This window comes from Oncorhynchus masou, chromosome 24 (genome assembly GCF_036934945.1).
Source record: "Oncorhynchus masou masou isolate Uvic2021 chromosome 24, UVic_Omas_1.1, whole genome shotgun sequence".
Lineage (NCBI taxonomy): Eukaryota > Metazoa > Chordata > Actinopteri > Salmoniformes > Salmonidae > Oncorhynchus > Oncorhynchus masou.
The window spans coordinates 76,050,517-76,077,044 of NC_088235.1; the positions used below are offsets into that span (position 1 = coordinate 76,050,517).

Sequence of the window (26,528 nt, forward strand, 5' to 3'; positions counted from 1 at the left end):
TGGTCATGTGCAGGTAGAGATACTGGTGTGCAAAAGAGCATAAAAGTAAATAAAATAAAAACAGTATGTGGATGAGGTAGGTAGATTGGGTGGGCTATTTACAGATGGACTATGTACAGCTGCAGCGATCGGTTAGCTGCTTAGATAGCAGATGTTTGAAGTTGGTGAGGGAGATAAGTCTCCAACTTCAGTGATTTTTGCAATTCGTTCCAGTCACAGACAGCAGAGAACTGGAAGGAAAGGCTGCCAAACGAGGTGTTTGCTTTAGGGATGATCAGTGAGATACACCTGCTGGAGCACATGCTACGGTTGGGCGTTGCCATCGTGAACTGAGATAAGGCGGAGCTTTACCTAGCATGGACTTGTAGATGACCTGGAACCAGTGGGTCTGGCGCCGAGTATGTAGCGAGGGCCAGCTGACTAGAGCATACAGGTCGCAGTGGTGGGTGGTATAAGGTGTTTTAGTAACACAACGGAGTATTGGAAGCTATTTTGTAGATGACATCGCCGAAGTCGAGGATCGGTAGGATAGTCAGTTTTAACTAGGGTAAGTTTGGCGCCGTGAGTGAAGGAGGCTTTGTTGCGAATTAGAAAGCCGACTCTAGATTTGATTTTAGATTGGAGATGTTTGATATGAGTCTGTAAGGAGAGTTTAGTCTAGCCAGACACCTAGGTACTTATAGATGTCCACATATTCTAGGTCGGAACCATCCAGGGTGGTGATGCTAGTCGGGCATGCGGGTGCAGGCAGCGAATGGTTGAAAAGCATGCATTTGGTTTTACTAGCGTTTAAGAGCAGTTGGAGGCCACGGAAGGAGTGTTGTATGGCATTGAAGCTCGTTTGGAGGTTAGATAGCACAGTGTCCAAGGACGGGCCGGAAGTATACAGAATGGTGTCGTCTGCGTAGAGGTGGATCAGGGAATCGCCCGCAGCAAGAGCAGCATCATTGATATATACAGAGAAAAGAGTCGGCCTGAGAATTGAACCCTGTGGCACCCCCATAGAGACTGCCAGAGGACCGGACAACATGCCCTCCGATTTGACACACTGAACTGCAAAGTAGTCTGCAAAGTAGTTGGTGAACCAGGCAAGGCAGTCATTAGAAAAACCGTGGCTACTGAGTCTGCCGATAAGAATATGGTGATTGACAGTCGAAAGCCTTGGCCAGGTCGATGAAGACTGCTGCACAGTACTGTCTTTTATCGATGGCGGTTATGATATCGTTTAGTACCTTGAGCGTGGCTGAGGTGCACCCGTGACCAGCTCGGAAACCAGATTGCACAGCGGAGAAGGTACGGTGGGATTCAAGATGGTCAGTGATCTGTTTGTTGACTTGGCTTTTCGAACACCTTAGATAGGCAGGGCAGGATGGATATAGATCTGTAACAGTTTGAGTCCAGGGTGTCTCCCCCTTTGAAGAGGGGTGATGACCGCGGAAGCTTTCCAATCCTTGGGGATCTCAGACGATATGAAAGAGGGGTTGAACAGGCTGGTAATAGGGGTTGCAACAATGGCGACGGATAGTTTCAGAAATAGAGGGTCCAGACTGTCAAGCCCAGCTGATTTGTATGGGTCCAGGTTTTGCAGCTCTTTCAGAACATCTGCTATCGGATTTGGGTAAAGGAGAAGCTGGGGAGGCTTGGGCGAGTAGCTGCGGGGGCGGGGCGGAGCTGTTGGCCGATGTTGGAGTAGCCAGGAGGAAGGCATGGCCAGCCGTTGAGAAATGCTTGTTGAAGTTTTCGATTATCATGGATTTATCGGTGGTGACTGTGTTACCTAGCCTCAGTACAGTGGGCAGCTGGGAGGAGGTGCTCTTGTTCTCCATGGACTTTACAGTATTCCAGAACTTTTTGGAGTTACAGGATGCACATTTCTGCTTGACTGACTGCGTGTATTGGTTCCTGACTTCCCTGAACAGTTTCATATCGCGGGGACTATTCAATGCTATTGCAGTCCGCCACAGGATGTTTTTGTGCTGGTCGAGGGCAGTCAGGTCTGGAGTGAACCAAGGGCTATATCTGTTCTGAGTTCTGCATTTTTTGAAGGAGCATGCTTATCTAAGATGGTGAGGAAGTTACTTTTAAAGAATGACCAGGGATCCTCAACTGACGGGATGAGGTCAATATCCTTCCAGGATACCCGGGCCAGGTCGATTAGAAAGGCCTGCTCGCAGAAGTGTTGTAGGGAGCGTTTGACAGTGATGAGGGTTGGTCGTTTGACCGCGGACCCGGAGCTGATACATGCAATGAGGCAGTGATCGCTTAGATCCTGATTGAAGACAGCGGAGGTGTATTTGGAGAGCCAGTTGGTCAGGATAACGTCTATGAGGGTGCCCATGTTTACAGATTTAGGGTTGTACCTAGTGGGTTCCTTGATGATTTGGGTGAAATTGAGGGCATCTAGCTTAGATTGTTGGACTACCGGGGTGTTAAGCATATCCCAGTTTAGGTTAACTAACAGAACAAACTCTGAAGCAAGATGGGGAGGGCAATCAATTCACAGATGGTGTCCAGGGCATAGCTGGGAGCTAAGGGGGGTCGGTGGCAGGCGGCAACAGTGAGAGACTTATTTCTGGAAAGATACATTTTTAAAATTAGAAGTTCAAACTGTTTGGGTATGGACCTGGAAAGTATGACATTACTTTACAGGCTATCTCTGCAGTAGACTGCAACTCCTCCCTCTTTGGCAGTTCTATCGTGACGGAAAATATTATAGTTGGGTATGGAAATCTCAGAATTTTTGGTGGCCTTCCTAAGCCAGGATTCAGACACAGCAAGGACATCAGGGTTGGCAGAGTGTGCTAAAGCAGTGAGTAAAACAAACTTAGGGAGGAGGCTTCTGATGTTGACATGCATGAAACCAAGGCTTTTTAGATCACAGAAGTCAACAAATGAGGGTGCCTGGGGACATGCAGCTGTGAGCTAGCTGTGAGCTAACTGCAAGCCACCTAGCTGTAGCTAGCTGCGAGCTAGCTGCGAGCTAGCTGTGAAGATCAGAAGTAGTGGTCCAGGATATTACGGCAGGAATCCGGCGTTGTTGTGTAGAGACAGTCCGATACTGGTAGACTGGCGAGTATTTTCCAGGCTAAAAACAGGGCTGCTATCTGTGCAGAAGGTAAAAGCCGCTAGCAGTGGCTAACAATGACTAAATAGCTTGTAGCTAATTAGCTGGTTAGCTTCTGGAGGTTCTTGAATGTGTTCTAAAATTAAAAATAATAGCGATTCCGCATCACATTGGGTGAGGCAGGTTACCGGAAGGTATAATCAAATTAAAAATCGAAAAGAGATTGAAAATAAAATTGAAATATATATTACAAAAAAATACGAAAAATACAAAAGTACACGAGAGGAAAAAACACGTCTTCACTGCTACGCCATCTTTGGCTTACCAGTTGGCCAAATGTAGTTTTAATTTAGGATTTACAATGACTCGAGGTTATTTTCATAACCCAGCTTATCTGTAATTATGAGTGAGATATTTCACAGTGGGATTCATCAGAATCTATCAAAGTTTGAAGAACCAAACACACATCTGTCGGAGACAGACAAGTCCAGTGGTGAATGAGGTGAGCTTCTCCCCTCATAAGGAGCCACTCCCCTGCCCTCTGGTCATTCTCAAGCATGCCTCTTATTCCTTGCTCTCTTGCAAGCAGGGGATATCTCACTCATAATATCAGAGAACCTGGGTTACGAAAGTATAAGCGCCGTAAATCCATTAGGGACGGAAAAAGACAATACAGACTCAAAATGTAATTGATGTTCGACAACTGACTCGCGACACAGGTGGCAAAGGACTATAGACTATCACAGACTACAAATGCAAATCCAGCATTATATTTGCGTATCACTGGGACTGTGCTCCCACTCATCCAGGACATTACCCGAAGCGGTGCCTGAGGAAGGCCGCAGCATCTTCAAGGGCCCCACACACCCCAGCCACGAGTTGTTCTCTCCCTTACCGTCGGTTAGACGTATCGGAGCATGTGGTCTGATACCAACATGTTCAGAGACTGTTTCTATCTACAATCCATCAGACTGTTGAACACTTGAACTGGACTGACCACCTGCTCTGATTCACCACACCTTAACACACATGCACTCACGCACACCCACCCAGATATACATACACACACACCGCAGGTGTCTGACTGACATGTCGTGATACCACCGCCTGACAAACATCTGCGTGACGCCTGTGTCTTAAAAAATAGCATTGAGCTACAGTATAACGTTCATCTGCAGGCTATTATAATACGGTCAGCCTCTCAATTACGGAAGGGTCTACTCATACAATTTAGATTTTCTTTACTTTAGGTTCAAAAGAAGCGTGTCTTCCTCTTACATGGTACTGCTGGCAACTGTAGCCTATATTCAGTGCTTGACTTGGGCAGGAGCTTACCAGAGCTGAGTACCGACACCTCAAATGTTATGCTGCTTGAGTTCCTGCACCTCTTATAGAATATTAGCTGAAATGTTTTTTTTTGGAGCTCCTGCACCTAAATATAAACAGTACCGGCACCTATTCCAGTCCAAGTCTAACACTGCCTATATTCCACATTTTGTTTAGTTTTTTTGGCGCTGTTGCATTTGATGTGAACACCATGGCAATTATGCACTCCAATAGTAATTATATGCCACATGCATCAATCCACTATAGGCCTATCTAACAATGCATGATCATCAAGCCCAGGGTTTTCCAAGCTCAGTCCTGGGGACACCAAGGGGTGCACGTTTTGGTTGCTGCACTAGCACTACACAGCTGATTCAAATAATCAAAGCTTGATTTCCTCATTCCTCATGAAGCTGGTTGAGAGAATATGCCAAGAGTGTGCAAAGCTGTCATCAAGGCAAAGGGTGGCAACTTTGAAGAATCTAAAATATATTTTGATTTGTTTGACACTTTTTTGGTTACTACATGATTCCAAAATAGTACAAATAAATAAAAACCATTGAATGAGTAGATGTGTCCAAACTTTTGACTGGTAGGATATACAGTGCCTTGCGAAAGTATTCGGCCCCCTTGAACTTTGCGACCTTTTGCCACATTTCAGGCTTCAAACATAAAGATATAAAACTGTATTTTTTTGTGAAGAATCAACAACAAGTGGGGCACAATCATGAAGTGGAACGACATTTATTGGATATTTCAAACTTTAACAAATCAAAAACTGAAAAATTGGGCGTGCAAAATTATTCAGCCCCTTTACTTTCAGTGCAGCAAACTCTCTCCAGAAGTTCAGTGAGGATCACTGGCACTGTATATTCCGGATTCTGACATTCTGATCTGGACATCCTCATTCCGAATGTTCTTAATTTCTTTAAACTTTCTAGATTATGTGTGTTTTGTATTGCTAGGTAGGTATTATTACTGCACTGTTGGAGCTAGAAACACCAGCATTTTACTTCACCTGTGATAATATCTGCAAATATGTGTACGTGACTAAACTTCCATTTGATTTTAATTTGTCTATGATCAACCCCTGATAACTGGGACGTGAAAAAACACAAGGCAGGGGCAGAAATATGTTGTTATTTATTCCCGCATTTACATATATGTCAAAGTTCACGCATTAAAAAACGCATCTGAACGTCAACATACGTGTGAACGAACATGTCGTTTGACATGTGAACTCGTAAGAAAACAACTTGTTGCCATTGACAGTCCATGTTAATTTAAGACTGTTCCATAGGCACTCAGTTACGCATTAGGTGACTCGGTGAGAGTCTACATATCAGTAGCTTCGTTAAGCTCAATTTAGTCCCCTTTTCACTAGGGCTGTGAATTTCCAGGGACCTCACGATACGATATTATTATGATACTTAAGTGCCGATATGATGTGTATTGCGATTCTCACAATTCTATATGGATTGCGATTCTATACTGTTATTTTATTGCGATTCCATTGTCCAAACATATTTCTCACTATATGTCTGCTACAGAGGGACAAGAGAGCCATGAGAAAACGAGTTTGATCAGACATGGAACTAAGTGCTGAAAAAAAATTGGCTCCCTATTTAAAAAGAAGATGGAAAATAAGCTATTAACACTTCCTCTTTGCCTATGTAGAAACATTCTTTATCAGACAGCATATAACTTCTGTTAGTAATAATTCTATGCCAAATGTATGCATTATTTAGTCATTATTGATAAAAATTCTTCAACACCTCCCCTTGTAGGGAGGTGCCAATGACACAGAGTTGGTCGTACTTGCACAAAGGTCTCGTTCTATTCAAGTAGATGTGCAACGCGTGTACTGGACATAGACGGTGGATATGCTCTTCCTCCATAGACGTGAAGGGCGCTGGGTGGAAAGCCACAAGCTTCAAGACGAGACAATTGTAATTGTCGCTGACCTGAGGCATGAAGGCGGAGGGACCAAGGAAACCTTGGAAAAACCTGGGGCAAACTGTAGGCTCGAAAGGTGAATTGACAGTGCGTGGAGCTCAGGCGACCAGTAAAGCTTCTTTAAGGAGAGATCCTTCATCTCCACGCTTTCCAGCGACTCGAAAGGCTGCTGTGAAATAGCCTCAAGCACAATAGACAGATCCCAAGACGGGGCTCAAGGCTTGGAAACTTGACGTAAGCGACACGCTCCCTTCATGAAACGACACAAGGAGTTTTTCCCCACTGTGTTATTGTCGAAGCCTATATGACGGAGCTAGATAGCGGCTAGATAGACCTTAACAGTGGAGAAATCCTTTCCTCTGTCCAAAAAGGTCCAGCAAAAACCATAAAACCTTGAATACAGAGCATTGGTAAGGAAATATCTGGGTTTTTTTCCACACCACTTGTTTCCATACAGTGAGCATGTAGAAGGGGCCCTGGCACTCTGGATAGTCTCTGACTCTGAGAGGCAGGCCTGTTGGATCCAGATTTAACCTCTCACGAGCATGGCCCTGGTGTCAGGGTGAGGGTGGAAAATCTCTTGGTTAGTTTGGGTCAGAAGATCTCTGCGTAACAGCAAATGCCAAAGCTCGCCGTAAAGCAGGGGTGTGATCTCCACAAACCAGGGCTTCCATGGCCATCGAGGGGCTACCAAGATGTAGGGATGAGCCGTGTGTAGTGAGAGTAGGTGTGTTCTTCACATAATAACGCTGTGTAAGTGCAGAGAGCAAGGGCCACCCTTGGGCTTGATGTATGCTATCACAGTCGTATTGTCCGTCTGGGCAATTCAGGAGGGTCAGTCACCACCTTCCTCGTTCACACCACCCTTAGGGGAGTGCCATAAACGAAGATCAAGGTGTTCTTCCAGTGACGCAGAGCCGAGAGACATGTTGAGACCATCCTTATCTTTCGATTGAGGTGAGGTCGTATGCAAAGTCTTTGGGCAGACACCCAACGTTGGAGGTCTCTCATTCTCAGTAGGTTAAGGGATACTACTGAACCCAGCACTCATAGACCGGCTTGAATAAGCTAAGTAGCCAATAGACAGAGGGTAGTGGTTTCTTGCATCAAACAACACAACAACATTTTCAATGTCAAGCCCTGCATGTTTTCTTTTCAAAAGTCTCATGGAATGTAGGCCTACATTTAACACCACACACTGGCTGCTACTGTAGACTGAATGATAGAACAGCTATTTCCATGTTAAAATGTTATGGAATGCATTTTCTCCATTGTTTTTGATGGTAAGCCACTCTGGTAGGTCTACATTAGGATCAAATAGCCACAGTAGTGAAAGCTTAAAACTGTAACTCAAAGCAGGTACAGCCTCAGTTTTTCACAGAATTTTCACAACATTCAAGTTTGCACTCTGAAGACCAGAAATGTTCTCAGTCCTGAAAATGTTTTGAGGGAGCATTGCTCGTGGGCTAGGAGCTTAGCTAGGTAGCACAATGCTAGCCAGTGAAAGCTAGCCAAGTCTCAGTAGCTAGCCGTGTGACACTAGCCATAACAGAAGACAAAGGGTAGAAAAAGTGTGAAAAACTTTCCTTTCAGTATATTACCCGAAACACAGAGGAGGAGAGCTCTAAATCCTGCTCTCGGCCGCGTAACCTAAGTGGCAAACCTGTGAACCCTTAAGCAAGAAACAGGAATTACGTCTTGCTGTGGAGACCTTGTGTCCTTAAAATGATTGGTTCTTTGAGCTTCTAGAGATTCTGGTGAATCCCGCTGTGAGATATCGAAACAAGTAATTGAAAGAAAGTAATTGAACTGTTTTTGATTTACAAAACACTGATGTAATTGATAAGATAGTATCACTAAAAAGTCAGAGTTTTGAATAGCGTGTGTTTTTCCAACAGACATGCCTCGACGACTCCTGTACTGGGTTGACTCAGGGATGCGCACCATCTCGAGGGTTGGGTTCGACGGGCAGCATCGCAAGACCGTGGTGGAGTCCAATGGATACCTGGACAGGCCCTTCGGATTGGCAGTGTTTGAGGTATGGACATCCAAATGACACTAAGGTCTTATTCTGTAGACCTTTCCCTGTTTCCTTTCCTTTAGTCTTTGAAAACTCATGATCACAGATCTGGAAAGACTGAAGTGGGGGGAAATAGTACAAATGTGGCTTACACCTCAAGGGCATACTGCAACAGAGCATGTTTCTGGTTTAGAATCCAGCCATGTGAAGTTAAAACACAAAAGTTTGATAGAAGCATACACTCTGCTGCGCCCTGTTCCCTCACTTCTCTCTTCTCTCTATGTATAGAAGCATACCCTCTGCTGCGCCCTGTTCCCTCACTTCTCTCTTCTCTCTATGTGTTTACTACAGCTAACAGGACATGTGTATATTGTTGAGAAGCACAGTGGCAGCCTCTTTAGTCATTCTGCCCAATATCGGCTCGGTGCCCAAAGTACAATGTTTGGGATGCAAATCCTAGTGTAATCCTAGTGTAATTTAATAATTGTGATTGCCAGACCTATTGTCTAGAACAGGCTCACCAAGCTTCACAGTGGTATAAGGTGCTGATTTATTTTTCCCATAGGGTACCGCACAATTGGCCCAGCGTCGTCCGAGTTTGGACGGGATAGGCCGTCATTGTAAATAAAAATTGGTGACTGACTTAGTTAAATAAAGGTTAAATAAGCTATATGCAAAAACATTTTTTAAATATACAATGGTTGGTATTTAAATCCTAGTTTGTGTCATTGAACTAATATTGCATTGTTGATTCTATTCTCTGGAACAAGTTCACCATGTCTTCACAGAAGACTGAAGTGGGGGGAAATGGTACACCTTACATACTCCCCATTATTATAAAATGGCTTCCAGGGCAGATGGTTTCTGGTTTGGATTCCAGCTCTCATTAATTATTCCATTGTTTCATACACTCTAAAGTGTGGTATTCTGGATGTCGCCATTTGTTCACTACTCTCTCACGTCTCTCAGGGACATGTATACTGGAGTGAACAGGACACCCACTCCATATGTAGTGCTGACAAGCACAATGGCAGCCACTTCAGAGTCATCCTGCCCAATATCGCTTCCCCAGGCGGCTTGGTTCTCATTCACCCGGTTCTTCAACCAAAAGGTATGGCTCTGTCAGCCCATCGAGTAAACGTTGATAACTGTGCTCAAGAGACAAAGTTTTGGATTCAACCTTAGTTTGTTTGTGTCAATTAGTCTAATGTTATCTGACTGATGTTCCCAGGCCCTGCTGTGTGTGGAAATAACGGCGGAGTTTGTCTATATGAGTGTGTGCCAGACCTTTTCTCTGGAACAAGCTCTCCCAGCTTCACCTGCATTCCTCCAAAAGGGAGTAGCGGTGATGATGATGATGGTGAGTATGTGAATGTGGAATGAGTTTAGGTTATTACACAGTAGGGATTCATATTTTCTGGAAAACTTAAAAATATTTCTTGCTGGGAAAATTGCAAGCCCTTCCCAGGCTTCCCGAGATTCCCTTTCAAACTGGAGATGCTATTTAAAAGCATATAATACCAGTGAAAAAAATCAGACATAATTATACCACTGTAAGTTGAGAAATATATACAGGAATCTAAGTGTTTTTTTTCTTGCAAAGTCACCACGCTGTTTCATTGATGTAGCCTAGTTTTAAGGGCTCCCGAGTGGCGCAGCGGTCTAAGGCACTGCATCTTAGTGGTGGAGGCATCACTACAGACATCCTGGTTTGATTCCAGGCTGTATCACAACCGGCCGTGATTGGGAGTCCCACAGGGAAAATATTATCAGTTGAATTACAGCCTGGAAATTAAATTGTATTTAGCCTACTATTGACTGATGTCAGCCAGCGGGAGGGCCCTTTGCTCTTCCATTGCACCTGGCTATCAGTTGAATTTGGGAAGGTTGTGGCTGAGTTTTACTTTATGATAACCCAGTTATTGTGGTGATTTTGCCAGAGGGTACATACTGTATCCGATGCTGCGCTAAACAAACCGATAAGCAAATATGGGCTATAGCACCATGAGATTCAGCACCATGGATAGTGCCGTTGTTGATCAATTCCCTGTGAGTCAAACATTTTGGCCAAGGGATCTGTGGAATAACTTTTAAAGTGTGTAATACAACACAATGTCATATTATCCATCTACAATTTATGTTGTTAACCCTGGGAAAAATGGGCCTAGGAGGCTCACAGGGATATTGGTATCCACAGTACTTCACTAATTATACATTTTTTTGACTCGAATACTTCTTGTATTCCTCAAAAATATATATATCACACGAGGTTGGAGGCACTTCGTGGTAATGAAGCGGAATGAGTGGAATGGTATCAAACACCATTCAATTTTCTCCGTTCCAGCCATTATTATGAGCCGTCTTCCCCGCAGCAGACTCCACTGATATGTACAGTGCATTCGGAAGGTATTCAGACCCCTTGAATGTTTACACATTTTGTTACGTTACAGCCTTATTCTAAAATTGATTAAATGGGGGGTTTTCCCTCATAAATCTACACACAATACTCCATAAAGACAAAGAAAAAACAGGTTTTTAGAAATGTTTGCAAATGTATAAAAAATTCTAAACACAATATCTCATTTACATAAGTAATTCAGACCCTTTACTCAGTACTTTGTTGAAGCACCTTTGGCAGCGATTACATCCTCGACTCTTCTTGGGTACAACGCTACAAGCTTTGCACACCTGTATTTGGGGTTTCTCCCATTCTTCTCTGCAGATCCTCTCAAGCTCTGTCAGGTTGGATGGGGAGCGTCGCTGCTCAGCTATATTCAGGTCTTTCCAGAGATGTTTGATCGGGTTCAAATCCGGACTCGAGCTGGATGCTCAGACATTTAAAGACTTGTCCCGAAGCCACACACCTGCTTTCTCTTGGCTGTGTGCTTAGGGTTGTTGTCCTGTTGGAAGGTGAGCCTTCACCCCAGTCTGAGGTCTTTAGTGCTCTGGAGCTGGTTTTCATCAAGCATCTCTCTGTACTTTGCTCTGTTAGTTTTTCCTTCGATCCTGACTAATCTCCCAGTGAAAAACATCCTCACAGCATGATGCTGCCACCACCATGCTTCACCATAGGGATGGTGTCAGGTTTCCTCCAGACGTGACAATCTTGGTTTCATCAGACCAGAGAATCTTGTTTCTCATGGTCTTGAGAGTCTTTAGGGCTTCCATCTGGCCACTCTACCATGAAGGCCTAATTTAATGGAGTGCTGCTGAGATGGTTGTCCTTCTGGAAGGTTCATCTTCTCCCTTGATTGCTCAGTTTTGCTGGGCGGCCAGCTCTTGGAAGAATCTTGGTGGTTCCAAACTTCTTCCATTTAAGAACGATTGAGGCCACTTTGTTCTTGGGGAATGTTCTTGCTGCAGAAATGTTTTGGTATCCTTCCCCAGATCTGTGCCTCAACACAATCCTGTGTCAGAGCTCTAGGGAAAATTCCTTCGACCTCATGTTTTTTCTTCTTTTTTCTCAACTCTGGGACCTTATATAGACAGGTGTGTGTGTGCCTTTTCTAAATAATGTCCAATCAATTGAATTTAGCACAGGTAGACTCCAATCAAGTTGTAGAAACATCTCAAGGAATATCAATTGAAACAGGATGCACCTGAACTCAAGTTCGTGTCTTATAGCAAATGGTTTGAATACTTATGTAAATAAGGTGTAATTATCTGTATCTGTTTTCCTAAAAACCTGTTTTCGCTTTGTCATTGTGGGGTATTGTGTGTAGATTGAGAAAAATGTTTTATTTAATCCGTTTTAGAATAAGGCTGTAACGTAACAAAATTGAAAAAATCAAGGGGTCTGAATACTTTTCAAATGCACTGTATATTCTTTCAAATGCACTGTAATTTAAGCTTTAAAAGTGCAAAGATTTCTCTCTGTCTCATGGCAAAATGTGTATAATTGCAGGATATTGGCTTTAAAGCTGCAACAACAAACAACATTTCCCTGCCCCATGACGAAACGAATTTCAGGAAATTAGGTTGCATACTGCAAAATATTTTCTTTGATGGCAATAGATGGGCCTTTAAAATGTTATTTCCCAGGGCCCAAGACTTGGTTTGTCCGGCCATGCACTGCCGAAGTCATAGTAAAACTCCTTTATATGCTATTTTTTTGTTGTTATCTCACTGAAGTTGTGTTCTGATTATGGGGGTTCCCTGATGAATTTGCTATCACAAAAAGGGTCCTCGGCCCTAAAAAGTGTGAGAACCCTTGCGCTCGAACACCACAAGCACAGAGCCTCACAGTCGTGTGATTCACAAAAATGTAATGACAGATACTTTACTCAGTTGGTCACTCCCATAGAATTCTATGGTCAGTCCACTTAAGGCCAACTTTGAATGTTTGATATCCCAGGCGTATATGCGCTGTGTGCAATAGCCAGGGGACGAGGTTAAAAGATAGTCAACAATGCAAGTTAAACGTCATGAAAGTGACGTTTTCTAATGGGAACTTGACTTTGTGTTTAGTAGCATAAATAGGTGGGCTGGTATTGTTGTAATCACTGGTCTAATGTGAAAGTGAAGTCAGATAGTTGAAATGGTATATTATTGTTCCCTAGATACTGTATTTTTTGGGAGGAATTAGGAAGGAGATTCATCAGGAGATCTTAAGCTCCCAGTTTACTGGTGTTAAATCCCTATTAAAAAATAGGGGTAGGGTTGTAGAGAATCAAAGGACCACGAATATAATAAGAAACCTTAGGTGCTGGCTTAAGGCCGGTAGCAACCACTACAGAATGTCCGGTCAGAACAAGGAGGAGGCGCATGTCCAGGTTAAGGGTAGTTTAATGGAAGAAGATGCACACATCCCACACACCCACATCTGACCACTGATGGTTCAGATAACTGACATTAACTATGTGGTCGTTTAGATGCACACAAAATTAAACATCAGACATACAGAGGGATTCAGTCCACAGTAGAAAAAGTTCAGCAGGAGGGGAAAACTGTGGAAGTGCTCATCAGGATGGGGAAAGCACCTTTTTGGCCACACAGCATGCTGGGGTCATAGAATAACTACAACTAACGTCCCGGGAATCAAGGCCACTGATAGGCTGAACGAGATGTGGTGGTAGGTATTTGGCGTAACCTTGACCAATAAGACACTAACAAAAGTGTGGGTCCTCTGAATGGGAGACTAAGCTGTCCGAAAGAGTAGAAAATAAGGGGGGGAAAATGCAAAGTAGCTTTTTAGCACAACTGGTGCGGCCAGTTGTTGTGTGTACAACTTCCTGTATTACGATTGACTCTCGTACGCAAGGTTAGCAAAAACATTAACAATACAAAAGCTATTCTCATCCTTGAAAACTGATGTCCCATAACCTTTTGAAAATTGCAGTTGGTGAAACATTTTCCATTTGTTATTCTTTGTGATTACTTGATTGCGGAATTGTTATTTTACTTTTTTTTTTAGATACAGTCGTTTCTCACACTCTTCCAGGCCCAGCGCTGTCTGATACAACCTCTGCTGGAATCCTTTCGCTCATAGGTAGGTTTTGTAGTATATTTAGCAATGAATCCATTACATTTAGATCCCTTACGGTCTGTTTATATCATGCCATCTATGGAACTGTACTGGAGAGATGATATTGCTCAGGTGTAAAGAAAGATTCAAATGATGAGCATTTTATGTAAATATGGGTATACTTATGGTTTATAGAAATAGCAGCTTATGGTTTATATGCAAAAACAAACGGTAACACTTTATTTTAAGGTACACATAATAGCCACTAATTTGTAGTTTATACGTGTCTATACCTAGCCATTAAGGCCTTTTATGTCTTATTAGTTCTATAAGGTGTGCCCCTTTCTGTCCGATGTGGTCCTTTCTGGACAATATTTCTGCAAGTAAGAATAAGGTAACATTTTAGTATAGGGAACACATCTTAAAGCACTATGCCTTAGTTAGTTCCACATAGAGACAGCATACTAAGAGTCTGTTTTTTGTTTAACTTGCTCTTAAAGTTCCAGTGCAGCCATTTTTATCTCAATATCAAATTATTTCTGGGTAACAATGAAGTACCTTACTGTGATTGATTTAAGTTAAAATGGTCAAAAAGGGGCCTCCTGAAGGGTGCAGCGGTCTAAAGCAATGCATGGCAGTGCTTGAGGCGTCACTACAGACCTGGGTTCGATCGCAGCCGGCCGCGACCGAGACACCCACGAGGATGCTCACAACTAGCCCATCCCACCAAAACAGGCAAAAATTTCAGGCCATCTTTTCAAACAGCTCTTACACTAAAAGGGCATTCTCATAAATTCACAATTTGACAGTATTATTCCAAACTCCATGTGGAGATGTAAAACACAGGAAAATCACGTTTTTGACTGCACTGGGCCTTTAAATACTGTGTTTTTTATTATGACTAACAATTAGGTTATAAAGGACTGGCCTTTTAACACAACTTTGAATAAGAATACACTTAATTATGCCTAATAAATGGCTAATAAGACATAGATATGACTTATTACCTTACTTATACACATGCTTAGAAGCTATAAAGTATGTGTACCTTTTTAAAATAAAATGCAAAACTAACCAGTCTATATTTTCTACCCAGTTGTCCTGAGTGTGCTATTGGCGGGGGTGGTGTTGTGGTGGTGGAGGGAGGAGTGCAGGCCCTCCAGGACACTCAACCTCCAAGACTTCTCCCTGAAGGAGTCCCAGGACCCCCTCATCCAAGCACCAGCCAGAGGCATGGAGGTTTGTCCTGTCAAGGTAAGCCCTGCCAATGAACAAGACGAGTCTGTGGGATTCCTAGGTAAAACGGATAATAGATCTCAATAAGAATGAAAGATAAATTAATTCCTTTATAAAGTTTGATTTCCTTTAATAAGTAAAGGATTAATTCCTTTAATGTAATTAAGTGTGTTTACATGGAAACGAATAATTTGATATTAACTGATTATGCCGGTTATGGCATTAGTCATGTAAACACTTTCATCTTAATCGGTGTAAGCATACGGCGATTAAAACACCTGGTTTTCTGAGCAATCTTTCTAATTATTAGGACATGTAAAAGCCTTAATCAGAGTTATAGTGGTGTATTTGATCTGCACATGTGCAAGCACGAGCAGCGTGACCTTCCTCCTTTTGCGCGAGTGAGTTCAGAAAAACTGAAAGTATGCATCTTTTCACATACAAACGTTATATGTCCAAACTAAGAATCAAATATGCTCCACAAAAATATCATGGTCTGTGTGGCGGAATGTTTATTTTGATTGGCCATTTTCTGCATTTATCAAAGTCCCATCAGGTAGCCTGATTTCAGACATGTCCATGTTAACAGGATTATGAGGGAAATCGTTGTTCTTGCAAAGCATGTAAACGTTTAAATCAAACTATTATATGAATCGGACTATTCACAATAATTGACTCCAAGGACCCTGGTGTCTTATACCGTGCCTCACCTGACAGACTGCCCTCATCTGACAGACTGCCCTCTGTTAAAATGCTTAAGTGGCACAAATTTCACTGTAAGGTTGTATTCGGCGCACGTGACAAATAAACTTTGATTTGGTGAATGTGATCGCTATGCTTATTAAACTGCCATCTTCTCCTCAGGACACTTTGGTTAAGCTGGACTTGGACCATTACTGAGTGTCTTAAGTCACGTGTAAGAGTCACCGGTGTCCAGCTGTGCTCCCACCCCTTCCAGTGCCAGCAGTCCCTGGAGTCTCATCAGGTTATCTGGCCAAAGGGAGTGAGAAGAAGAGAGGAGGTGTCTTACAGCACTTCCCCTTGATGACCAGTGGTCCTCCCAGGGGCTCATTCAACCTCAATGTTGATTTCATTTGAGTTGTGGCTCATTTAAAGCCTGGATCAAGTTCACCTTGGTTTCAGTGAAGGCTAAAAATGTACTTAAACAATTGACTTGAAAATTACTTGAGCAACTTGAACAAGATTTTCTGTGAGAATATTTCCAAGTCATTGCATTTTCTAACTTGACTGGAGTTTAATTGGAATTGACCCCAGCCTTGGGGGTCCTGGAGCATATCAGCGATTAGCTACAGATGTCCAGCCTATGTGAGATACTGTACCTCTCATGCATACACTTGAATTGTGACAAGATCTGAATGTTTTTTTGCAATCGGTTGGCTAGTCTATATGTTCCAACTAATCCCCATATTTAGTCAGGGCATGGACTCTACAAGGTGTCAAAAGCATTTCACGGTGATGCTGGCCCATGTTGACACCAATGCTTCCCACAGTTGTTGCAAGTTGGCTGGATATCATTTGGGTGATGGACAATTCTTGATACACACCGGAAACTGTTGTGTGAAAAACCCAGCAGCGTTGCACTTCTTGACACTCATATTGGCGCGCCTTGCACCTACTACCAAACCCCGTTCAAAGGGACTTAAGTATTTTGTCTCGCCATTTCATCCTCTGAATGGCACACCTACACAATCCATGTCTCAAGACTTGAAAATTATTCTTTAACCTGTCTCCTCTCATTCATCTACACGGATTGAAGTAGATTTAACAAGTGACGTCAATAAGGGATCAGTCTATGGCATGGAAAGAGCAGGTGCTCCCAATGTTTTGTACACTCAGTGTATATGTTTATATGCAGTGCATTCAGAAAGTATTCAGACCCCTTGACTTTCTCCACATTTTGTTACGTTACAGCCTTATTCTAAAATTGATTAAATTTTTTTTTTTTTTACATCAATCTACACACAATACCACAATGACAAAGCAAAGACAGGTTTTTAGATATTTTTGCAAATGTGTATATATAAAAAAATCTGAAATCACATTTATATAAGTATTCAGACTGTTTACTCAGTAATATCTCAAGGATGTTCAATGGAAACAGGATGCACTTGAGCTCGAGTCTCATAGCAAAGGGTCTGAATATTTATGTAAATAAGGTACTTCAGTTTTTTTACTTTGTAATACATTTGCAAAAACTTTTTTAAACCTGGGATGTTGTGTGTAGATTGCGCTTTAAAAAAAATCTATTTTAGAATAAGGCTGTAACTTAACAAAATGTGGAAAAAGTCAAGGGGTCTGAATACTTTCTGAATGCACTGTACATAATTGAGTCACACACATGATTAATCACTCTCCATTTGTTACAGTATTATGCAAAACTATGAACCAGGCTAACAATTTGTGGAGTGTAGAATGTCTTGTCATTGATTCATCACATAATATGAGTATATTTCAAGAGACATGGGTTTTACGTTCTGCTCCTAGTTACATGCACTCTCTACTCTTATCTGGTGTTCTGGAATCAACTGTAGTTGAGATGTGTTTTACTGTAACGTGGCCTAAGGGTCTAAGGTGGCTCTGACGTTGAAGTACAGCACTCACCCAATGCTGTAATCGAGTCATTCACACTGATCTGCCTGGTTTAGATCAGTTGCTATGTCTTCCTTGACAATGTTATGCCTTTTTGTTTGATTATTGTAAATTATTGCTGTCCTTTCAAATAGTTTATTATTAGGCTTTTTGTTATTTGTGGTGTCAGGCAAAACATGTCATTGCCACAATAAAAAGCACATTATGTCTGAAATCTATTTTGCTGATTTTAAATTCTATAAATATATTTTTAAATCCGTGGAACCTTAAAACTACGGAAGAGTGTTAGGTCCAAGTGAAGAGAAAAAATAATAAAACGGTGATGGTGGTAATTAGAATTGTTTTAATGTACGCATAGTACCTTCTCTTGAAACACTGAGAGTAAAGTCTGAATGGATTGTTGAGAATAAAGACTAAATTACATTTTGTGAATAAAGTGGCAATATTTTGATAAAGCTGCACACGCTCGTGCGCACGCACACACACACGGTATCCCCAAAACAATACCATTCTAATGGCTATAGTGGGTGGGTTAGTTTAAGCCCAATCTGATACAGCAATTCTACGGTCCATTATTATGACTTAACAGCTCCAGCCACTACTAGTAGCCTCTTAAGGTGAGCAAGTGGTAGTTTAAGTTAGCGGTGTAGTTGGGTAAAATAGTTTTGGGATAACTTATGCTTCCTTCATTCCTCCCATCCTTGAAGATATGACCGATAGTGAAAAGAGATTTTACACTAAGCTACCAACCATGTCAGATCAGTGGTTATTTCTTTATTATTTCCTATGATCATTGATCTTATAGGCCTATATTTAGATCAATTATTATTTTAACAAAGAAAAGGGAGAATCCATCCATGAATATATTCACACAGGGCTTTTTAAGACGAGCTGCTTTGCACATGCAGGAGGGGTCCTTGCTTTGCCTCTCCTAACATAGACACGTTTGCATAAAATGCCTGTTTCATTCCGCCCGCAGCCGTTGTTGGATAGGCCTATACTTTCACTTGCCCACTGTAATGTACTATCAGCCTACAGGTTAGGGTACTCTTATCTAGTGGTCCGCTATAGGTTTATAATGGCCTTCAAAATATCGGTGTTGCAGCGAATTTGGAGAGCAGCTGGACATGGGACACATACTGTACACACGCATAGCCCCCGGTCTCCAGGATCCCAAGATAATTCGTTTCATTGGACGCTCAAGTAGGCTACTAGCCTATAGTCGTTAGAAGGATCGTTGCCATGAGGGGAAAATGCTACTCTTAATAAAGCACCATGGCTTCCTGAGTGGGGTAGCGGTCTAAGGCACTGCATCGCAGTGCTAGAAGTGTCACTACAGACCCGGGTTCGATCCCAGGCTGTGTCGCATTCGGCCGTAACTGGGAGACCCATGAGGCGGCGCACAATTGGCCCAGCGTCGTTAGGGGAGGGTTTGGCCGGGATGTCCTTATTCCATAACGCTCTAGCGTCTCCTTGTGGCGGGCCGGGCGCATACACGCTGAACGGAGGACATTGGTGCGGCTGGCTTCCGGGTGAAGTAGGCAGTGTATCAAGAAGCAGTTCCGGCTTGGTAGGGTCGTGCTTCGGAGGACGCATGGCTCTCGACCTTCGCCTCTCCGATGTCCGTACTGGAGTTGCAGCGATGGGACAAGACTGTAACTATCAATTGGGGAGAAAAGGGAGTAAATAAAGCACCATGGATAAACTCGTTAATAGTTGCCATTATGCACACATTCTTTGTTCCCCCTATTCTGAACTTCTCTTATGTCACACTTTCACTTACATGTAGATTTTTCAGCATTGATATATCTATTAAGACCTATTTTACATATTGATGAATAGATTCAATTAATAGATAAAAAATGACACTTTTCCTTTTTGCAAAATTAATTTATTACTGATAGAATACACTGGGCAGTTATGACAGCTGGCCCAGTAGCAAGGTATGTTGTCACACAGTATGGGGCAAGTTGTCACAATGTTATCTGTGCTGTTAGTGCAAACAGTTGAAGCATTATGCATCACTTGATACTATTTGAAGGAAGAATGTTCTCAATAAATGCTAACTACATGATTGCAAGTATATCTTATTTCACTGCTTATTGGAGATAATTGCACTTTATTGTGGTAAATCCTTATAAATGAACTGAACACAATAAATTACAATGTCAATGTGTCTTATGCTTAAGGTGCCATGCAGATGTGCAAGATCAGGAACAAACCGCCTACAAAGCTGGGCACAGTGTGCAGTTTGATTAGTGATATTGATATTCCCTAGGGCTGCTACTGTCGTGGACGACTCAAAGTTAAAGTAAATGAAGCAATTTTTTATTAACGCGCGTAGAGGTTCAAACTCAATACAAGCCTGATGATACTCAAAAAGGGAGGTTCCCTTTCAGTCCTTTTATACAGCTACACAAACAAGTCATAGAAACATGGTTGGTTCCTGTAAGTGACTGATTTATACCACACAAGGCTTATTATCTTGAAACTGAGATATTGTATCACTCCTAGTTCCCAGAGCAATGTTCTGGGCGTACTGCCAAATTGCTTATAAGTGAAAGTGTGGTTGAATTCTTTGTGCAGTCAACCGACAAGAAAATGTCCATCAAACTACTGATATTCCCTAGGGTTGTTCAGCATTCAAAATGACTTGTAGATCAATGAAAAATATAAATGCAACATGCAACATTTTAGAGGATTTGACTGAGTTACAGTTCATATAAGGAAATCAGTCAATTGAAATAAATTCATTAGGCCCTAATCTATGGATTTCACATGACTGGGTATATTTTTGTATTTTAAATGTATCCATTATTTTACCAGGTAAGTTGACTGAGAACACGTTCTCATTTACAGCAACGACCTGGGGAATAGTTACAGGGGAGAGGAGGGGGATGAATGAGCTAATTGCAAATATAGATATGCATCTGTTGGTAGGGCTAAACTTAGCAGTTTAGTAGGGCTAGTGGGTGGGCTAGTTGTCTAGAAACCTTGCATGCTGATGTGTAATAATACATTCTTAAAGTATTTGCTTGTAAATTGACAGAAAATGTCATTGAAACCAGTAGTTAAGAGTGCAAACGATTTGGTTTCATTTGAAGTTATACATTTAAAGTGATTTCTTTTGACATTTTTCAAGGAACATAAATGGAACCTGGAAAGAAAATTATTTCAAAAGCAAGGAAACCGGTTAATAATGTTATTTTACGTTCCAGGCATTGTTTCTAGTCCCACAACAAAATGCAACAAAGTGCCTATACAAATCCCTCACTCTGTCACTCAGAAACATATTCCAGTCTGACTGCAAGCTTAAAATATTTGCTTGTATGTGTCTAGGCAAGCATTATTTAGAAGATGTCTCTCATAAGATGCCCAGGGCACAAGGTCTCCTCCTCAAACCTCTCTAGCTCTCTCCCCAGCCGTAAAAGTGCAGTCACATCTTACGCCATAGGCTGCACTTATCTGTCCAACACGCATGTAAACTACTAGCATGCCTGCTCTATCCTCACTGATTGGTGAAGTAATTTAATGAGCTAAATTTATAACAAGTTTGATTTCACAGGTTAAAAAGGGAACAGAAAGGAATGATATTAACCCGTCGTTTTTTGGGGTTCGAACTTTATTTTTCTGATCGTAACGACACAAACGAAAATAGTGGTTCTGGTCGTAACAAAACGGTTGGAAAATATTTTTGGTTGTAACCCCTGGTTTTAATAAATAAAGAATGTAATAAAAGTGAGGTGTAACTTTGTATCAGGACATTTGATGTGTTCACCTATACTAATGCAAATCCATATGTTACCTACCCATTAAGTAGGTTGCTGATGACGCAAAACCAGGTCCAGTAGAGTGGTTTAAGGTGGTAGTGATTACTGAATGATTCAGTTACTGAATGATTGTCAGTGGCACCAATGACTCTTAACTGTCTATGGCTGCATTCTGCCCCTCTCTTGCCACAAACTGAAACTCAACTACAGTGTTCAGTCCACCTGACCGTGCTGCTGCTCCAGTTTCAACTGTTCTCCCTTATTATTATTCGACCATGCTGGTCATTTATGAACATTTGCACATCTTGGCCATGTTCTGTTATAATCTCCACCCGGCACAGCTAGAAGAGGACTGGCCACCCCACATAGCCTGGTTCCACTCTGGGTTTCTTCCTAGGTTTTGGCCTTTCTGGGGAGTTTTTCCTAGCCACCGTGCTTCTACACCTGCATTGCTTGCTGTTTGGGGTTTTAGGCTGGGTTTCTGTACAGCACTTTGAGATATCAGCTGATGTACGAAGGGCTATATAAATAAATTTGATTTGATTTGTTCCCAGTTAAAATTGAATTTGAAGAGGTTTATTATACCACTGTACCATTTCCATAATTCAAGTCTGAATAAAAAAAATCTCTGCCATTGACTGAGGAAGATGAAAGTTAACTGGTTCAGGATGTTGAAAGTTGTCACGAGATAAAACAACAATGCAGTGAGTGAGAGATATGGGATCTGACTGTGGCCCTGCTCAGACACAAACCCTAGTCCCTATACTAGGCACTGGCCGTGTCCGAAATCTGGCTTTCTTACTACTTACTTCAAGGGCATACTGTGTACTAATTGTACTATGTACTATTTAGCACTTAACTGTTTAGCTAAACGTATGCAGTGTGCCAAGGCCCGAAACATACTACTTTTGGTGCATTGACAACTGCCAAAGTTTCTGACTTGTAATTCCGAGTTGGATGACCAAACCGATTTTTCTCAGTTTATTACAAAAATATAACAACTTTTTAAATGAGAACACAAATCCACTTTGGATTTAAAAAAAGGACTTCACCAAAAACAGTAGAAAATTAATAACTATAAATAAAATACATACAAAATACATTCTTAATCATGGCCTCTTGTCACGTTCTCCCTAGGAGAGGTGGGTGTGGAGTCAGGCGCTGGAGAGAGCGAATTGCAAGAAAGGGTGATTTAAGTCCAAAGAACAGGAACAGGACCACAACAGTAGCCACAAAACAACAGGAACGTAGTCCCGAAAAAACACCTGCTCAACAGAACAAACCAAAACACAACCCAAACAAATGACAGCTACACGAACAATCCCGCACAAAACCAAGAGGGTAGGGTGAGATTAAATACCCCACTAATAACCTAAACTATACACAGGTGAACAACAAGACAGACAAAACCAAACTAAAAAGAAAAGGGATCGGTGGCAGCTAGTAGGCCGGCGACGACGACCGCCGAGTGCCGCCCGAACAGGGAGAGGAGCCACCTTCGGTGGAAGTCGTGACACCTCTAAGATGGCCATAAGGTGTGCCTCCCTGGCAGTCACCTCCATCTCCCGATATAAGCTTATCTTATCTCACTTCCAAATTGCTTAATCCGTTACACTCGTGTATTGTCCTATATGGATAGATTGAAATGGCTCAATTGAAATGCTTCTTACAGAAGAAATATGAAAAGCATATGCATGACCATGATAGCATTTGAACACAACAGTTCACCTGACACATTTTTGACTTTCCTAGTTAAGCTCTACAGGATTGGTGGGTCCCCTTCAGGAGGGTTGAGCTAATGTAGGCTAATGTGATTAGCATGAGGTTGTAAGTAACAACATTTCCCAGGACATAGACATATCTGATATAGGCAGAAAGCTTAAATTCTTGTTAGTCTAACTTCACTGTCCAATTTACAGTAGCTATTACAGTGAACAATACCATGCTAATGTTTGAGGAGAGTGCAGTTATGAACTTGATAATGTATTAATATACCAATTGGGCAGTCTTGATACACATTTTGAACAGAAAAACAATCTAAAACTTTGCGCACACACTGCTGCCATCTATTGGCCAAACTCTAAATTGCACCTGGACTGGAATAATACATCATGGCCTTTCTCTTGCATTTCAAAGATGATGGTAAAAAACAAAACAAAAAACGCACATTTTTTTATTTGTATTATCTTTTACCAGATCTAATGTGTTATATTTTCCTACATTAATTTAACATTTCCACAAACTTCAAAATGTTTCCTTTCAAATGGTATCAAGAATATGCACATCCTTGCTTCAGGTCCTGAGCTACAGGCAGTTAGATTTGGGTATGTCATTTTAGGCTAAAATCCTTAAGAGGTTGAGCAGCCGGCCTCGACTGGGAGGACCATGGGGCGACGCACAATTGGCCGAGCGTCGTCTGGGTTAGGGAGGGTTTGGCCGGTAGGGATATCCTTGTCTCATCGCGCACTAGCGACTCCTGTGGCGGGCCGAGCGCAGTGCACGCTAACCAGGTTGCCAGGTGCACGGCGTTTCATCTGACACATTGGTGCGGCTGGCTTCCGGGTTGGATGCGCGTTGTGTTAAGAAGCAGTGCGGCTTGGTTGGGTTGTGTTTCGGAGGACGCATGGCTTTCGACTTTTGTCTCTCCCGAGCCCGTACGGTGAGACAAGATAGTAACTACAAACAATTGGATACCACGAAAAGGGGGTAAAAAAAAAAAAAATTCATTAATTTTTTAAATCCTTAAGAGGTTGTTTATATAAAAGGTCCAAAAAGAAAACACAAGACTTAATCCAAAAATTAAACTGTTGATTTTATGTGAATCTTAAATTCACTCTACTTTTCGCTGCATTTTTTGATAACGAAATCTCAAAATACTCTCGATCAGGGGTTTCCAAATTTTTTTGGGTCACGACCCCTTTTTGTTATCTGAATTTTCTCGTGACCCCAACTAAGTGAAAAAAAATTGTAATTAACAGCCCCATGTTTACTTTTTTCATTGTGGATATGGCAGTCAATTGCAAAACATTCTAAAAGTATTTCTGATTTTATTCTCAACTCCCCATCATATACTTTTAATGTGGGGCTATGACAGTCAATTGGAAATTAGTCTGACATAAGAGAAATTATCTCTTCTCAATGCTTCTCAATGTCAGGGGGCGTGGTCGACAATGCGCACCTCATCTCTTGTGTTACATCCAACCTGGATTGATTTGTTTTTAATGCAGAGAGCACTGAATCAGTGCACCATGTGTTGTAATGCTCCGAGGGAGACAGCACATTATTCCCTTTGAGTCTGGAACCAAAACTCTTCCATAGTGACCTACGAATGCATTCTCTGCAGCATTCGGTCACATGGCAGCTCGATCAGCTGTCCGATTTCACGAACTGGCATGTCAATTGATCACAGTCAAATTCACTCATCTGTCGATTTTTTGGGGGGTATTCAGTTCTTTTTCAGCTCTTTTGCTGCAAGTTATTCTCTGTGTATCCATTATCGCTCAGTGGGTGTATCCTACAATGCGGCCATATGTCAGAGGGAGACAAATTCATAACTAGAATGCAGAGGCCTGCCCGCCATCCCGTGATAAATGGAGCACCATCTGTGCAAAAGCCCATCAATCTATTTTTCGTCAATATAGCCAAGCAGCACACTGAACATCCCCTGTGCCGTTTAATGCTCGAGAATTGTGGGTCAGAACAATTTGTCCTAGTGAATAGTACCCCCAACATGTAGCGAACAAAAATTCATGCATGGCCATTTTGGCCCCCACAGCTAATGTCCATTTGGAGAGTATAAGATGGGGGATTTTTAAGTAATTCAGTCCGAGTTTCCTCTAGATTTCTAGCTACAGCTGTCTCTATGGAGGTACCACAGGGTACAATTCTTGGGCCGACTCTTTTCTCTGCATACATCAATGATGTCACTCTTGCTGCGGGTGATTCCTTGATCCACCTCTACGCAGACGACACCATTCTGTATACATCTGGCCCTTCTTTGGACACTGAGTTAACAACCCTCCAAACGAGCTTCAATGCCATACAACACTCCTTCTGTGGCCTCCAATTGCTCTTAAACGCTAGTAAAACTAAATGCATGCTCTTCAACCAATTGCTGCCCTCACCCACCCGCCCTACTAGCATCACTACTCTGGATGGTTCTGGCTTAGAATATTTGGACAACTACAAATACCTACGTGTCTGGCTAGACTGTAAACTCTTCTTCCAGACTCATATTAAGCATCTCCAATCCAAAATTAAATCTAGAATCGGCTTCCTATTTCGCAAAAAAGCCTCCTTCACTCACGCTGCCAAACATACCCTAGTAAAACTGACTATCCTACCGATCCTTGACTTCGGCGATGTCCTTTACAAAATAACCTCCAACACTCTACTCAGCAAACTGGATGCAGTCTATCACAGTGCCATCCGTTTTGTCACCAAAGCCCCATTGTCAAGCCCTGACCTTAGTATTCTTTGTTTTCTTTATTATTTTGGTTAGGTCAGGGTGTGACGAGGGTGATATACAGTGGGGAGAACAAGTATTTTATACACTGCCGATTTTGCAGGTTTTCCTACTTACAAAGCATGTAGAGGTCTGTAGTTTGTATCATACGTACACTTCAACTGTGAGAGACGGAATCTAAAACAAAAATCCAGAAAATCACATTTGAATGATTTTTAAGTAATTTGCATTTTATTGCATGACATAAGTATTTGATTCTTACCAACCAGTAAGAATTCCGGCTCTCACGGACCTGTTAGTTTTTCTTTAAGAATCCCTCCTGTTCTCCACTCATTACCTGTATTAACTGCACCTGTTTGAACTCGTTACCTGTATAAAATACACCTGTCCACACACTCAATCAAACAGACTCTAACCTCTCCACAATGGCCAATACTAGAGAGCTGTGTAAGGATATCAGGGTTAAAATTGTAGACCTGCACAAGGCTGGGATGGGCTACAGGACAATAGACAAGCAGCTTGGTGAGAAGGCAGCAACTGTTGGCGCAATTATTAGAAAATAGAAGAAGTTCAAGATGCCGGTCGATCACCCTCGGTCTGGGGCTCCATGCAAGATC

General features: G+C 42.1%; 1 protein-coding gene across 2 annotated transcripts in view; it reads left to right on the plus strand.

The window, feature by feature from the left end:
• Positions 1-17,361, plus strand: part of LOC135512670 (low-density lipoprotein receptor-related protein 8-like) — a 32,195-nt gene extending 14,834 nt beyond the window's left edge. The window contains exons 9-14 of one of the 2 annotated variants that reach the window (XM_064934921.1): positions 8,245-8,384; positions 9,336-9,477; positions 9,598-9,726; positions 13,780-13,854; positions 14,927-15,084; positions 15,931-17,361. In XM_064934921.1, coding sequence (XP_064790993.1) covers positions 8,245-8,384; positions 9,336-9,477; positions 9,598-9,726; positions 13,780-13,854; positions 14,927-15,084; positions 15,931-15,966 — 680 coding nt within the window. In that variant the 3' untranslated portion in view covers positions 15,967-17,361. The remainder of the gene's footprint in view (positions 1-8,244; positions 8,385-9,335; positions 9,478-9,597; positions 9,727-13,779; positions 13,855-14,926; positions 15,085-15,930) is intronic. The other variant, XM_064934922.1, reaches the window with a different exon arrangement.
• The last annotated feature ends 9,167 nt before the right edge of the window (positions 17,362-26,528 follow it).